At 48.1% G+C, this 14,444-nt stretch overlaps 1 protein-coding gene across 2 annotated transcripts in view; it reads left to right on the top strand.

The window, feature by feature from the left end:
• Positions 1 to 14,444, top strand: part of LOC137299492 (aquaporin-1-like) — a 62,948-nt gene that overhangs the window by 39,712 nt on the left and 8,792 nt on the right. Inside the window, exons 2-4 of one of the 2 annotated variants that reach the window (XM_067968283.1) lie at positions 6,451 to 6,615; positions 10,282 to 10,362; positions 11,929 to 13,911. In XM_067968283.1, coding sequence (XP_067824384.1) covers positions 6,451 to 6,615; positions 10,282 to 10,362; positions 11,929 to 11,958 — 276 coding nt within the window. In that variant the 3' untranslated portion in view covers positions 11,959 to 13,911. Of the gene's footprint in view, positions 1 to 6,450; positions 6,616 to 10,281; positions 10,363 to 11,928; positions 13,912 to 14,444 lie in introns of those variants that run through there. The other variant, XM_067968273.1, reaches the window with a different exon arrangement.

The following is a 14,444-nucleotide window of genomic DNA, read 5'->3' as shown; positions in this document are numbered from 1 at the left end:
AGTGTGTCAATGTTTACAGGGGATCCCAGGAAGTGTGTCAGTATTTACAGGGGATCCCAGGGTGTGTCAATATTTACAGGGGATCCCAGGGAGTGTGTCAATATTTACAGGGGATCCCAGGGAGTGTGTCAATATTTCAGGGGATCCCAGGGAGTGTGTCAGTATTTACAGGGGATCCCAGGGTGTGTCAATATTTACAGGGGATCCCAGGGAGTTTGTCAATATTTACAGGGGATCCCAGGGAGTGTGTCAATATTTACAGGGGATCCCAGGGAGTGTGTCAATATTTACAGGGGATCCCAGGGAGTGTGTCAGTATTTACAGGGGATCCCAGGGTGTGTCACTATTTACAGGGGATCCCAGGGAGTGTGTCAATATTTACAGGGGATCCCAGGGAGTGTGTCAGTATTTACAGGGGATCCCAGGGAGTGTGTCAATATTTACAGGGGATCCCAGGGAGTGTGTCAACATTTACAGGGGATCCCAGGGAGTGTGTCAGTATTTACAGGGGATCCCAGGGAGTATGTCAATATTTACAGGGGATCCCAGGGAGTGTGTCAGTATTTACAGGGGATCCCAGGGTGTGTCAATATTTACAGGGGATCCCAGGGAGTTTGTCAATATTTACAGGGGATCCCAGGGAGTGTGTCAATATTTACAGGGGATCCCAGGGAGTGTGTCAATATTTACAGGGGATCCCAGGGAGTGTGTCAGTATTTACAGGGGATCCCAGGGTGTGTCACTATTTACAGGGGATCCCAGTGAGTGTGTCAATATTTACAGGGGATCCCAGGGAGTGTGTCAGTATTTACAGGGGATCCCAGGGAGTGTGTCAATATTTACAGGGGATCCCAGGGAGTGTGTCAACATTTACAGGGGATCCCAGGGAGTGTGTCAGTATTTACAGGGGATCCCAGGGAGTGTGTCAACATTTACAGGGGATCCCAGGGAGTGTGTCAGTATTTACAGGGGATCCCAGGGAGTGTGTCAGTATTTACAGGGATCCCAGGGAGTGTGTCAATATTTACAGGGGATCCCAGGGTGTGTGTCAGTATTTACAGGGGATCCGAGGGAGTGTGTCAATATTTACAGGTGATCCCAGGGTGTGTGTCAGTATTTACAGGGGATCCCAGGGAGTGTGTCAATATTTACATGGATCCCAGGGAGTGTGTCAATATTTACAGGGGATCCCAGGGAGTGTGTCAACATTTACAGGGATCCCAGGGAGCGTGTCAATATTAACAGGGGATCCCAGGGAGTGTGTCAGTATTTACAGGGGATCCCAGGGAGTGTGTCAGTATTTACAGGGGATCCCAGGGAGTGTGTCAATATTTACAGGGGATCCCAGGGAGTGTGTCAGTATTTACAGGGGATCACAGGGAGTGTGTCAATATTTACAGGGGATCCCAGGGAGTGTGTCAGTATTTACAGGGGATCACAGGGAGTGTGTCAATATTTACAGGGGACCCCAGGGAGTGTGTCAGTATTTACAGGGGATCCCAGGGAGTGTTTCAATATTTACAGGGGATCACAGGGAGTGTGTCAGTATTTACAGGGGATCCCAGGGAGTGTGTCAATATTTACAGGGGATCCCAGGGAGTGTGTCAATATTTACAGGGGATCACAGGGAGTGTGTCAATATTTACAGGGGATCCCAGGGAGTGTGTCAACATTTACAGGGGATCCCAGGGAGTGTGTCAGTATTTACAGGGGATCCCAGGGTGTGTCAATATTTACAGGGGATCCCAGGGAGTGTCAATATTTACAGGGGATCCCAGGGAGTGTGTCAATATTTACAGGGGATCCCAGGGAGTGTGTCAATATTTACAGGGGATCCCAGGGAGTGTGTCAATATTTACAGGGGATCCCAGGGAGTGTGTCAATATTTACAGGGGATCCCAGGGAGTGTGTCAGTATTTACAGGGGATCTCAGGGTGTGTCAATATTTACAGGGGATCCCAGGCAGTGTGTCAATATTTACAGGGGATCACAGGGAGTGTGTCAATATTTACAGGGGATCCCAGGGAGTGTGTCAATATTTACAGGGGATCCCAGGGAGTGTGTCAGTATTTACAGGGGATCCCAGGGTGTGTCAATATTTACAGGGGATCCCAGGGAGTGTGTCAATATTTACAGGGGATCCCAGGGAGTGTGTCAATATTTACAGTGGATCCCAGGGAGTGTGTCAATATTTACAGGGGATCCCAGGGAGTGTGTCAGTATTTACAGGGGATCCCAGGGTGTGTCAATATTTACAGTGGATCCCAGGGTGTGTGTCAATATTTACAGTGGATCCCAGGGAGTGTGTCAATATTTACAGGGGATCCCAGGGAGTGTGTCAGTATTTACAGGGGATCCCAGGGAGTGTGTCAATATTTACAGGGGATCCCAGGGAGTGTGTCAGTATTTACAGGGGATCACAGGGAGTGTGTCAATATTTACAGGGGACCCCAGGGAGTGTGTCAGTATTTACAGGGGATCCCAGGGAGTGTGTCAATATTTACAGGGGATCCCAGGGAGTGTGTCAGTATTTACAGGGGATCCCAGGGAGTGTGTCAATATTTACAGGGGATCCCAGGGAGTGTGTCAATATTTACAGGGGATCACAGGGAGTGTGTCAATATTTACAGGGGATCCCAGGGAGTGTGTCAATATTTACAGGGGATCCCAGGGAGTGTGTCAATATTTACAGGGGATCCCAGGGAGTGTGTCAATATTTACAGGGGATCCCAGGGAGTGTGTCAATATTTACAGGGGATCCCAGAGAGTGTGTCAATATTTACAGTGGATCCCAGGGAGTGTGTCAATATTTACAGGGGATCCCAGGGAGTGTGTCAATATTTACAGTGGATCCCAGGGAGTGTGTCAATATTTACAGGGGATCCCAGGGAGTGTGTCAGTATTTACAGGGGATCCCAGGGTGTGTCAATATTTACTGTGGATCCCAGGGAGTGTGTCAATATTTACAGTGGATCCCAGGGAGTGTGTCAATATTTACAGGGGATCCCAGGGAGTGTGTCAATATTTACAGGGGATCACAGGGAGTGTGTCAATATTTAGAAGGGATCCCAGGGAGTGTGTCAATATTGACAGGGATCCCAGGGAGTGTGTCAATATTTACAGGGGATCACAGGGAGTGTGTCAATATTTACAGGGGATCCCAGGGACTGTGTCAATATTTACAGGGGATCCCAGGGAGTGTGTTAATATTTACAGGGGATCCCAGGGAGTGTGTCAATATTTACAGGGGATCCCAGGGAGTGTGTCAATATTTACAGGGGATCCCAGGGAGTGTGTCAGTATTTACAGGGGATCCGAGGGAGTGTGTCAATATTGACAGGGATCCCAGGGAGTGTGTCAATATTTACAGGGGATCACAGGGAGTGTGTCAATATTTACAGGGGATCCCAGGGAGTGTGTCAATATTGACAGGGATCCCAGGGAGTGTGTCAATATTTACAGGGGATCACAGGGAGTGTGTCAATATTTACAGGGGATCCCAGGGAGTGTGTCAATATTTACAGGGGATCCCAGGGAGTGTGTTAATATTGACAGGGGATCCCAGGGAGTGTGACAATATTTACAGGGGATCCCAGGGAGTGTGTCAGTATTGACAGGGATCCCAGGGAGTGTGTCAATATTTACAGGGGATCACAGGGAGTGTGTCAATATTTACAGGGGATCCCAGGGAGTGTGTCAATATTTACAGGGGATCCCAGGGAGTGTGTTAATATTGACAGGGGATCCCAGGGAGTGTGACAATATTTACAGGGAATCCCAGGGAGTGTGTCAGTATTGACAGGGATCCCAGGGAGTGTGTCAATATTTACAGGGGTTCCCAGGGTGTGTCAATATTTACAGGGGATCACAGGGAGTGTGTCAATATTTACAGGGGATCCCAGGGAGTGTGACAATATTTACAGGGGATCCCAGGGAGTGTGTCAGTATTTACAGGGGATCCCAGGGAGTGTGTCAATATTTACAGGGGATCCCAGGGAGTGTGTCAATATTTACAGGGGATCCCAGGGAGTGTGTCAATATTTACAGGGGATCCCTGGGTGTGTCAATATTTACAAGGGATCCCAGGGAGTGTGTCAATATTTACAGGGATCCCAGGGAGTATCAATATTTACAGGGGTTCCCAGAGAGTGTGTCAATATTTACAGGGATCCCAGGGAGTGTCACTATTTACAGGGGATCCCAGGGAGTGTGTCAATATTTACAGGGGATCCGAGGGAGTGTGTCAATATTAACAGGGGTTCCCAGGGAGTGTATCAATATTTACAGGGGATCCCAGGGAGTGTGTCAATATTTACAGGGGATCTGAGGGAGTGTGTCATTATTGACAGGGATCCCAGGGAGTGTGTCAATATTTACAGGGGATCACAGGGAGTGTGTCAATAATTACAGGGGATCCCAGGGAGTGTGTCAATATTTACAGGGGATCCCAGGGAGTGTGTCAATATTGACAGGGATTCCAGGGAGTGTGTCAATATTTACAGGGGATCACAGGGAGTGTGTCAATATTTACAGGGGATCACAGGGATTGTGTCAATATTTACAGGGGATGCCAGGGAGTGTGTCAATATTGATAGGGGATCCCTGGTAGTGTGTCTGTATTTACAGGGGATCTGAGGGAGTGTGTCAGTATTTACAGGGGATCACAGGGAGTGTGTCAATATTTACAGGGGATCCCAGGGAGTGTGTCAGTATTGACAGGGATCCCAGGGAGTGTGTCAATATTTACAGGGGATCACAGGGAGTGTGTCAATATTTACAGGGGATCCCAGGGAGTGTGTCAATATTTACAGGGGATCCCAGGGAGTGTGTTAATATTGACAGGGGATCCCAGGGAGTGTGACAATATTTACAGGGGATCCCATGGAGTGTGTCAGTATTGACAGGGATCCCAGGGAGTGTGTCAATATTTACAGGGGATCCCAGGGTGTGTCAATATTTACAGGGGATCACAGGGAGTGTGTCAATATTTACAGGGGATCCCAGGGAGTGTGACAATATTTACAGGGGATCCCAGGGAGTGTGTCAGTATTTACAGGGGATCCCAGGGAGTGTGTCAATATTTACAGGGGATCCCAGGGAGTGTGTCAATATTTACAGGGGATCCCAGGGAGTGTGTCAATATTTACAGGGGATCCCTGGGTGTGTCAATATTTACAAGGGATCCCAGGGAGTGTGTCAATATTTACAGGGATCCCAGGGAGTGTCAATATTTACAGGGGATCCCAGAAAGTGTGTCAATATTTACAGGGATCCCAGGGAGTGTCACTATTTACAGGGGATCCCAGGGAGTGTGTCAATATTTACAGGGGATCCGAGGGAGTGTGTCAATATTAACAGGGGATCCCAGGGAGTGTGTCAATATTTACAGGGGATCCCAGGGAGTGTGTCAATATTTACAGGGGATCCGAGGGAGTGTGTCAATATTGACAGGGATCCCAGGGAGTGTGTCAATATTTACAGGGGTTCACAGGGAGTGTGTCAATAATTACAGGGGATCCCTGGGAGTGTGTCAATATTTACAGGGTATCCCAGGGAGTGTGTCAATATTGACAGGGATTCCAGGGAGTGTGTCAATGTTTACAGGGGATCACAGGGAGTGTGTCAATATTTACAGGGGATCACAGGGATTGTGTCAATATTTACAGGGGATGCCAGGGAGTGTGTCAATATTGATAGGGGATCCCTGGTAGTGTGTCTGTATTTACAGGGGATCTGAGGGAGTGTGTCAGTATTTACAGGGGATCCCAGGGAGTGTGTCAATATTGACAGGGATTCCAGGGAGTGTGTCAATATTTACAGGGGATCACAGGGAGTGTGTCAATATTTACAGGGGATCCCAGGGAGTGTGTCAATCTTTTTAGGGGATCCCAGGGAGTGTGTCAATATTTACAGGGGATCCCAGGGAGTGTGTCAATATTTACAGGGGATCCCAGGGAGTGTGTCAATATTTACAGGGGATCCCAGGGTGTGTCACTATTTACAGGGGATCACAGGGAGTGTGTCAATATTTGGAGGCGTTCCCAGGGAGTGTGTCAATATTTGGCGTGGATCTCACGGAGTTTATTAATATTTGGAGTTGATCCCAGGGAATCCACTAACTAGTGGTCCTTAAAGGGATCGCTGGAGGCTGCTCAGAAAATGGTCTGAAGTAATTTCGAACTTTTACTTCTGTGGGGAGAGGCGGAGCAGAAAAATATCGGTTTAACGTCTCATCTGAAAGACGGCACCTTTGAGAGTGCAGCATTCCCTCAGTCCTGGCACCGGGAATGTCGGTATAAATGGCTTTAACTGGAGGGAGGGGGGGGGAGATTGAGAATATGGTGGGACGACAGTGTTGTTTCCCGATAATGGAAGACGCTCGTTGGCGCCTTCCTTACGTGACATTTTCTCATCTTTGTTCTTTCTGTTTCTTTCCCCCCTCTTTTCCAGCTGGGAGACGGGGTGACCTCAGCCCAAGGACTGGGCGTTGAAATCATCATCACCTTCCAGCTCGTCCTCTGCGTGTTCGCGACCACGGATAAACGAAGGACGGACCTCTCCGGCTCTGGTCCTCTGGCCATTGGTCTTTCAGTTGCCATTGGTCACCTGATGGCGGTGAGTGACACCAGCGGCAAAACCAGGCTGGCACCAACAAAAAAAAAATGTTCAGGGCGGTGTTTTATTGGCCAGCTGCTTTTACAGCCAATAGCATGCACACGGTTTGGACGCAAAGGCCACTGCTGGGAGTGGTCCCAGAATCATAGAATCTTACAGCATAGAAGGAGGCCATTTGGCCCATCGTGCCTGTGCTGGCTCTTTGAAAGAGCCACCCAATTAATCCCACTTCCCCCACCCGCTCTTTCCCCAAAGCACTGCAATTTTCTCCCTTCAAGTATTTATCCAATTCCCTTTTGAAAGTTATTATTGAATCTGCTTCCACCGCCCTTTCAGGCAGTGCATTCCAGATCATAACAATTCGCTGCATGAAAAAGGCCCCCTTTTCTATTTATTCTTGGGATGTGGCAAGGACGGCATTTATTGCCCGTCCCTGGTTACCTTTGAACCGCTGCAGTCCGTGTGGTGAAGGTTCTCCCACAGTGCTGTTAGGTAGGGAATCCCAGAATTTTGACCCAGCGACGATGAAGGAACAGCGATGTATGTCTTAGCCTGGATGGTGTGAGACTTGGAAGTGATGGTGTTCCCCACGAGATTGCTGATCTTGTCCACCATGGTGCTAGAGGTCATGGGGGAGGGAGGTGCTGTTGAAGTGACCTTGGTAAGTTGCTACAGTGCACCCTGTAGATAGGAACATGGGAACAGGAGTAGGCCATTCAGCCCCTCGTGCCTGCTCCGCCATTTGATAAGATCATGGCTGATCTGTGATCTAACTCCATATACCTGCCTTTGGCCCATATCCCTTAATACCTTTGGTTGCCAAAAAGCTATCTATCTCACATTTAAATTTAGCAATTGAGCTAGTATCAATTGCCGTTTGCGGAAGAGAGTTCCAAACTTCTACCATCCTTTGTGTGTAGAAATATTTTCTAATCTTACTCCTGAAAGGTCTGGCTCTAATTTTTAGACTGTGCCCCCTACTCCTAGAATTCCCAACCAGCGGAAATAGTTTCTCTCTATCCACCCTAGCCGTTCCCCTTAATATCTTATAAACTTCGATCAGATCACCCCTTAACCTTCGAAACTCTAGAGAATACAACCCTAATTTGTGTAATCTCTCCTCGTAACTTAACCCTTGAAGTCCGGGTATCATTCTAGTAAACCTACGCTGCTATCCCTCCAAGGCCAATATGTCCTTCCGAAGGTGCGGTGCCCAGAACTGCTCACAGTACTCCAGGTGCGGTCTAACCAGGGTTTTGTATAGCTGCAGCATAACTTCTGCCCCCTTATACTCTAGTCCTCTAGATATAAAGGCCAGCATTCCATTAGCCTTATTGATTATTTTCTGCACCTGTTCATGACACTTCAATGATCTATGTACCTGTACCCCTAAGACCCTTTGGTCATCCACTGTTTTTAACTTTTTACCATTTAGAAAGTACCCTGTTCTATCCTTTTTTGATCCAAAGTGGATGACCTCACATTTGTCTACATTGAATTCCATTTGCCACAGTTTTGCCCATTCATCTAATCTATCAATATCGCTTTGTAATTTTATGTTTTCATCTACACTGCTTACAATGCCACCAATCTTTGTATCATCGGCAAACTTAGAAATGAGACTTTCTATGCCTTCATCTAAGTCGTTCATAAATATTGTGAATAATTGAGGCCCCAAGACAGATCCCTGCGGGACTCCACTAGTCACATCCTGCCAATGTGAGTACCGACCCATTATCTCTACTCTCTGTCGCCTTTCGCTCAGCCAACTTCCTAACCAAGTCCGTACTTTTCCCTCGATTCCATGGGCTTCTATCTTTGCTAACAGTCTCTTATGTGGGACTTTATCAAATGCCTTCTGGAAGTCCACACTGCAGTCACTGCGCACCGGTGATGGAAGGAGTGGCTGTGGCACGGATCAAGTGAACTGATCCGTCTTGGCATGAAGTGATGTCATAGAGTCATAGAATGGTTACAGCACAGAAGTAGGCCATTTGGCCCATCGAGCCCGTGCCGGCTCTTTGTAAGAATGTCGATGAGATTATCTAAAGCCAGATCATCCAGTTTGCAGATCAGACTGAAATTGGAGGTACAATGACTCTTTACCCAGAGAGTGGTTAGGATGTGGAACTCGCTACCACAAGGAGTAGTTGAGGTGAATAGCATGGATGCATTTAAGGGGAAGCTAGATAAACACACGAGGGAGAAAGGAATAAATAGGGTTCGATGAAGTTGGGTGGGTGGAGGCTCGTGTGGAGCATAAACGCTGGCCGATGGACCAGGAGGGTCGAATGGCCTGTTTCTGTGCTGTACATTCTATGTAATGAGAAATGCAGCTTCAGAAGCATTTGGATTTTTTTTAAAAACTGGGTCAGTAGGTGGCAGCTGCAGTTTAATGAAGACAAATGTAAAATAATTAGTCTGACAGCAAGGAACCAAAAGGAGTGGTAGAGGGGGTTAATCAGGAAATTAATCTAAGGTTATGATGGAGTATCTTTGAAACCATCGGCAGTGAAAGGCAAATAAGGCAGTGGTTTGCATCAGAAGATGTATTGTTGCCCTGGTTACCCCTGACGTCAAGTAATGCCTCCAGCTTTGGACACCTCACAGATGGATATTACTGCTCTTGTGATGATCCAGGGTAGGGCAATCATGATGATACGCTCAGGGATAACTTTACAAGTTAATGGTAGAAAAATTGCACAAATTCACGATGCGCGCTCCCGGTGAGACTCCACGTCGGGAGCACGAGTTTATAAAGTGACCTCTCCGGTCTTGGGAGTTTGGGGCTCAGTGTGACCCTGCCAATCTAATACTAGTGAGGTCGTCATCACCACTCAATCTTCCAATAGAAACCAATCGAAACTGACAGCGCCAAACAACAAAAAGGATGCTTAAAAACCATTCCGAATTCTCGTGCGTGGTTGATTATACAGCAACATATAATGTCAACCCAGTACATTATTTAAATTCGAAACAGAAAATGCTGGAAACGCTCAGCAGGTCAGGCAGCAACCTAGAGAGAGAAACAGAGTTGACGTTTCAGGTGGATGACCTTTCATCAGAACTCGACGCACAATTTTCATCAAATCATAGAATCTTACAGCACAGAGGGAGGCCATTCAGCCCATCGTGCCCACAAAAGAGCTCTTTGACGAACGATCCAATTAGTCCCACACTCCCCTGCTCTTTTCCCTAACCCTGCAATTTTCTCCCCTTCAAATATTTATCCAATTCCCTTATGAAAATTACAATTGAATCTGCTTCCACCGCCCTTTCAGGCAGTGAACTAGAGTACCTTATCTGCCTTTTTACCGCAGCGATGGTATCAATGATTCCCCATCATAACTCCAGATCCATTTTCTGATCATTACCCCACACCACAGTTCCGTTTGGGGTATGGACTCCTTTTGGTTCCTTTTCTTTGCCCGTACTAATTGCTTCACATTTGTCTTCATGTAACTTCATCTGCCACCTACTGGCCCAGTTAAAAAAAAAGCCCACCTCAATCCTCATTCCTTTGCTCCTTTTCCAATGGAACATAGAAACATAGGAACAGGAGTAGGCCATTCAGTCCCCCAAGCCTGTTCCGCCAATGGCTGGTGTCACTGCAGCAAGCGTTGACTGGAGTTGTCTAACATCCATATTGTTCCCTTCTCTCTTCAGATTGGCTTCACCGGATGTGGGATGAACCCAGCCAGGTCCTTCGGGCCGGCAGTGGTTACCGGCAACTTCAAGGATCACTGGGTGAGTCTGTGGAGCCGGGAGCAGCGCAGGGCCTGTAGATACCAAACCAATAGTCTATTGGGTAGAGTGCAGAATCTACCACTGGGCTCTGTGGTAGGCCTCTGAGTCAGAAGGTTGTGGGTTCAAGTCCCGCTCCAGAGACTCGAGCACATAATCCAGGCTGACACTTCCAGTGCAGCCCTGAGGGAGTGCTGCACTGTCAGAAGTGCCATCTTTTGGATGAGACATTAAACCGAGGCCCTGTCCACCCTCTCAGGACGTAACAATCCCATGGCACCATTTCGAAGAAGAGTAGGGGAGTTCTCATTGCTGTTTGTGGGACCTTGTGTGCAAATTGGCTGCCACATTTGTCTACAACAGTGACTACACTTCAAAAGTACTTCACGGACTGTAAAGCGCTTTGGGATGTCCTGAGGTCATGAAAGGCGCTACAGAAATACAAGTTCTCTCTTTTTACTTAAAGTAAAAAAATCCTCCTCGGAATTCTCTCCGTGGGGTAATTCCTTGAATTTTGCCTTGCTGGTGGGGAATCTCATTCGCCAAAAGTGCGGAGTGGAAATTTGGGCCTGCGATGCCCATTACTTTACGAGCATTACTTTCAAATGATTGGGAAAATCACACGAGCAAAGTTCCAATCTGAGTTTCGGGTAGGAGGGTTTCTGGGCTGGTGGCGTGAATTTGGAAAGGCTATCTCTATGACGCAGGGTGGCATGGGTGCTGGGAGGCCCCCTCGCCCCTCACTCAAGTGGCATTTCTTCATGTGGGAGTCTAGGCAGTCGGTGTCAGCAGGCTATTCAACCGTGGGTGGGGTTCAGAACCAAACTGAACCCTGTCTCATCGGCCGCCTGCAGCAACAACTTGCATTTTTTAAAGCGCCTTTAACGTAGTGAAACGTCCCAAGGTGATTATCAAACAAAATTTGACACCGAGCCACATAAGGAGATATTAGGACAGGCGACCAAAAGCTTGGTCAAAGAGGTAGGTTTTAAGATGCGTCTTAAAGGAGGAGAGAGAGGCGGAGAGGTTTGGAGAGGGAATTCCAGAGCTTAGGGCCCAGGCAGCTGAAAGCACGGCCACCAATGGTGGAGCGTTTAAAATCGGGGATGCGCAAGAGGCTAGAATTGGAGGAGCGCAGAGATCTCGGAGGGTTGTAGGGCTGGAGGAGGTTACGGAGATAGGGAGGGGCGAGGCCATGGAGGGATTTGACAGCAGGGATGAGAATTTTAAAATCGAGGCATTGCTGGACCGGGAGCCAATGTGGGTCAGCGAGCACAGGGGTGATGGGTGAACGGGACTTGATGCGAGTTTGGATACAGGCAGCAGAGTTTTGGATGGGCTCAAGTTTATGGAGGATGGAAGGTAGGAGGCCGGCCAGGAAAGCATTGGAATAGTCCAGTCTAGAGGTATCAGAGACATGGATGAGGGTTTCAGCAGCAGACGAGCTGAGGCAGGGGCGGAGACGGGAGATGTTATGGTGATGGAAGTAGGTGGTCTTGGTGATGGAGAGGATACGTCAGGTAATGATCAGGAGAGGGAATGTCGAATGATCTTATTTTGCTTTCCCAGACCAGCGGTACTGAGGACTCAGATCAGTAAGGCAGCACAGACAGGGGATCAAACCCACGCCCTGCCTGAGACCAGAATCCCCGCGATCACTGCGTGAATATGTTTATGAAGATCTCCTCTGGTCAGTATTTCTAGTGACATTGTAAATGTTTTTTAGAAGGTCTTTTATGATTTCACTAGAAATGCAGAATAGAGAAAACCTTCACAGTGCAGTCATGATGTGTCAGCACTGAGTGACAGATGAACATGTGACCCTTTGCTCTGTGTTCAGATCAGAGCATTTACCACCCAACCACGAGACGGAGCGTTTTTATAAACCAATTTCAAAAGAAACCAAATCATTTCACACCCACACACTCACACAGACACACACCCACTCACAGACACACACACTCACACACTCACAGACACACACACTCACACACTCACAGACACACACACTCACACACTCACAGACACACACAGACACTCACTCACACCCACACACACACACACACACACACTCACAGACACACACACACACACACTCACTCACACCCACACACACACACACCCACTCACAGACACACACACACCCACTCACAGACACACACACACCCACTCACAGACACACACAGACACACTCACAGACACACACACACACACACACACACTCACAGACACACGCACACCCACTCACAGACACACACACACCCACACACAGACACACACACACTCACTCACAGACACACACACACCCACTCACAGACACACACAGACACACACCCACACACACACACACACCCACTCACAGACACACACACACTCACTCACAGACACACACAGACACTCACTCACACCCACACACACACACACACACACACACACTCACAGACACACACAGACACTCACTCACAGACACACACACACACACACCCACACACAGACACTCACTCACACACACACACACACACACACACTCACAGACACACACAGACACTCACTCACACCCACACACACACACACACCCACTCACAGACACACACAGACACTCACTCACACCCACACACACACACACACCCACTCACAGACACACACACACACCCACTCACAGACACTCACTCACACACACACACACACACACCCACTCACAGACACTCACTCACACACACACACACACACACCCACTCACAGACACACACTCACACCCACACACACCCACTCACAGACACTCACTCACACCCACACACTCACAGCCACACACACACTCACAGACACTCACTCACACCCACACACTCACAGCCACACACACACTCACACACACCCACTCTCACACACCCACACACACACCCACACACATACACACATGAGAATCCATACGCAGTGCCCCTTTAATGAAAATGCTTACATAGTCAGTTTTACTAGAAGCTAGGATTGCTTATGTGGCAAAGTAGAAACAGGAGTTACTTCGAAGCCAGCATACTGTGGGTCAGGACAAGGGGCCCCATCAAGGCTGATAGTTATATGCTGAGTTTGTTAGATATCGAGGTCTGTTGATGCTCATCATGGAAGAGACCTGACAGGACTGGGGAGTCTCTGGTGTGAGTGTCTTGGTACAGCCGGTTAATCAATAAAAGCAATAAGCTGATCAAGGCCAGAAACATTCCAAGCTAGTAGATAAGAGTGGAGAAGGACCACAAAGGCATTCCAAACTGGGAGATAAGAATACATTCATCTGGGTCTGTCAATGTTGCATGTTCAGGCCCCTGTACTACCTGTGATTGGCCGGTAATTATGTAACCTTACATGGCCTACCGATGCCCCGCTGATGATTGGTGTGGACCCTGGCTGTACAGGTGCCCACCTCCTCTGATAAATGTATAAAAGTGTGAACTCCTGTATGTAACTTGTCTTGTTCTGTTAGGATCGACACGGCTCTGTCCGGAGTCAAAATCGATGCTAGAGACCAAGCCCCGCGGTAAATAAAATTGTGTTGAATTTAAAGACGTATTCGATTTCAGTTTTTGCTGAACCAGACTGAGGGGAAAGAATCGAGTTCATCACACACACCCACACACTCACACACACACACACACACACACTCACACACAGACACACACACCCACACACTCACACACACACACTCACACACACACACACTCACACACACACTCACACACCCACACACTCACACACACACACACACTCACACACAGACACACACACCCACACACTCACACACACACACACACACACACTCACACACAGACACACACACCCACACACTCACACACACACACTCACACACACACACACTCACACACACACTCACACACCCACACACTCACACACACACACACACTCACACACACACTCACACACCCACACACTCACACACACCCACACACTCACACACACACTCACACACACACTCACACACAGACACACACACCCACACACTCACACACACACACTCACACACACACACACTCACACACACACTCACACACCCACACACTCACACACACACACACACT

Source organism: Heptranchias perlo, chromosome 2 (assembly GCF_035084215.1).
Source record: "Heptranchias perlo isolate sHepPer1 chromosome 2, sHepPer1.hap1, whole genome shotgun sequence".
NCBI classification, from domain to species: domain Eukaryota; kingdom Metazoa; phylum Chordata; class Chondrichthyes; order Hexanchiformes; family Hexanchidae; genus Heptranchias; species Heptranchias perlo.
This window is presented reverse-complemented; position numbering and strand designations above follow the sequence as displayed.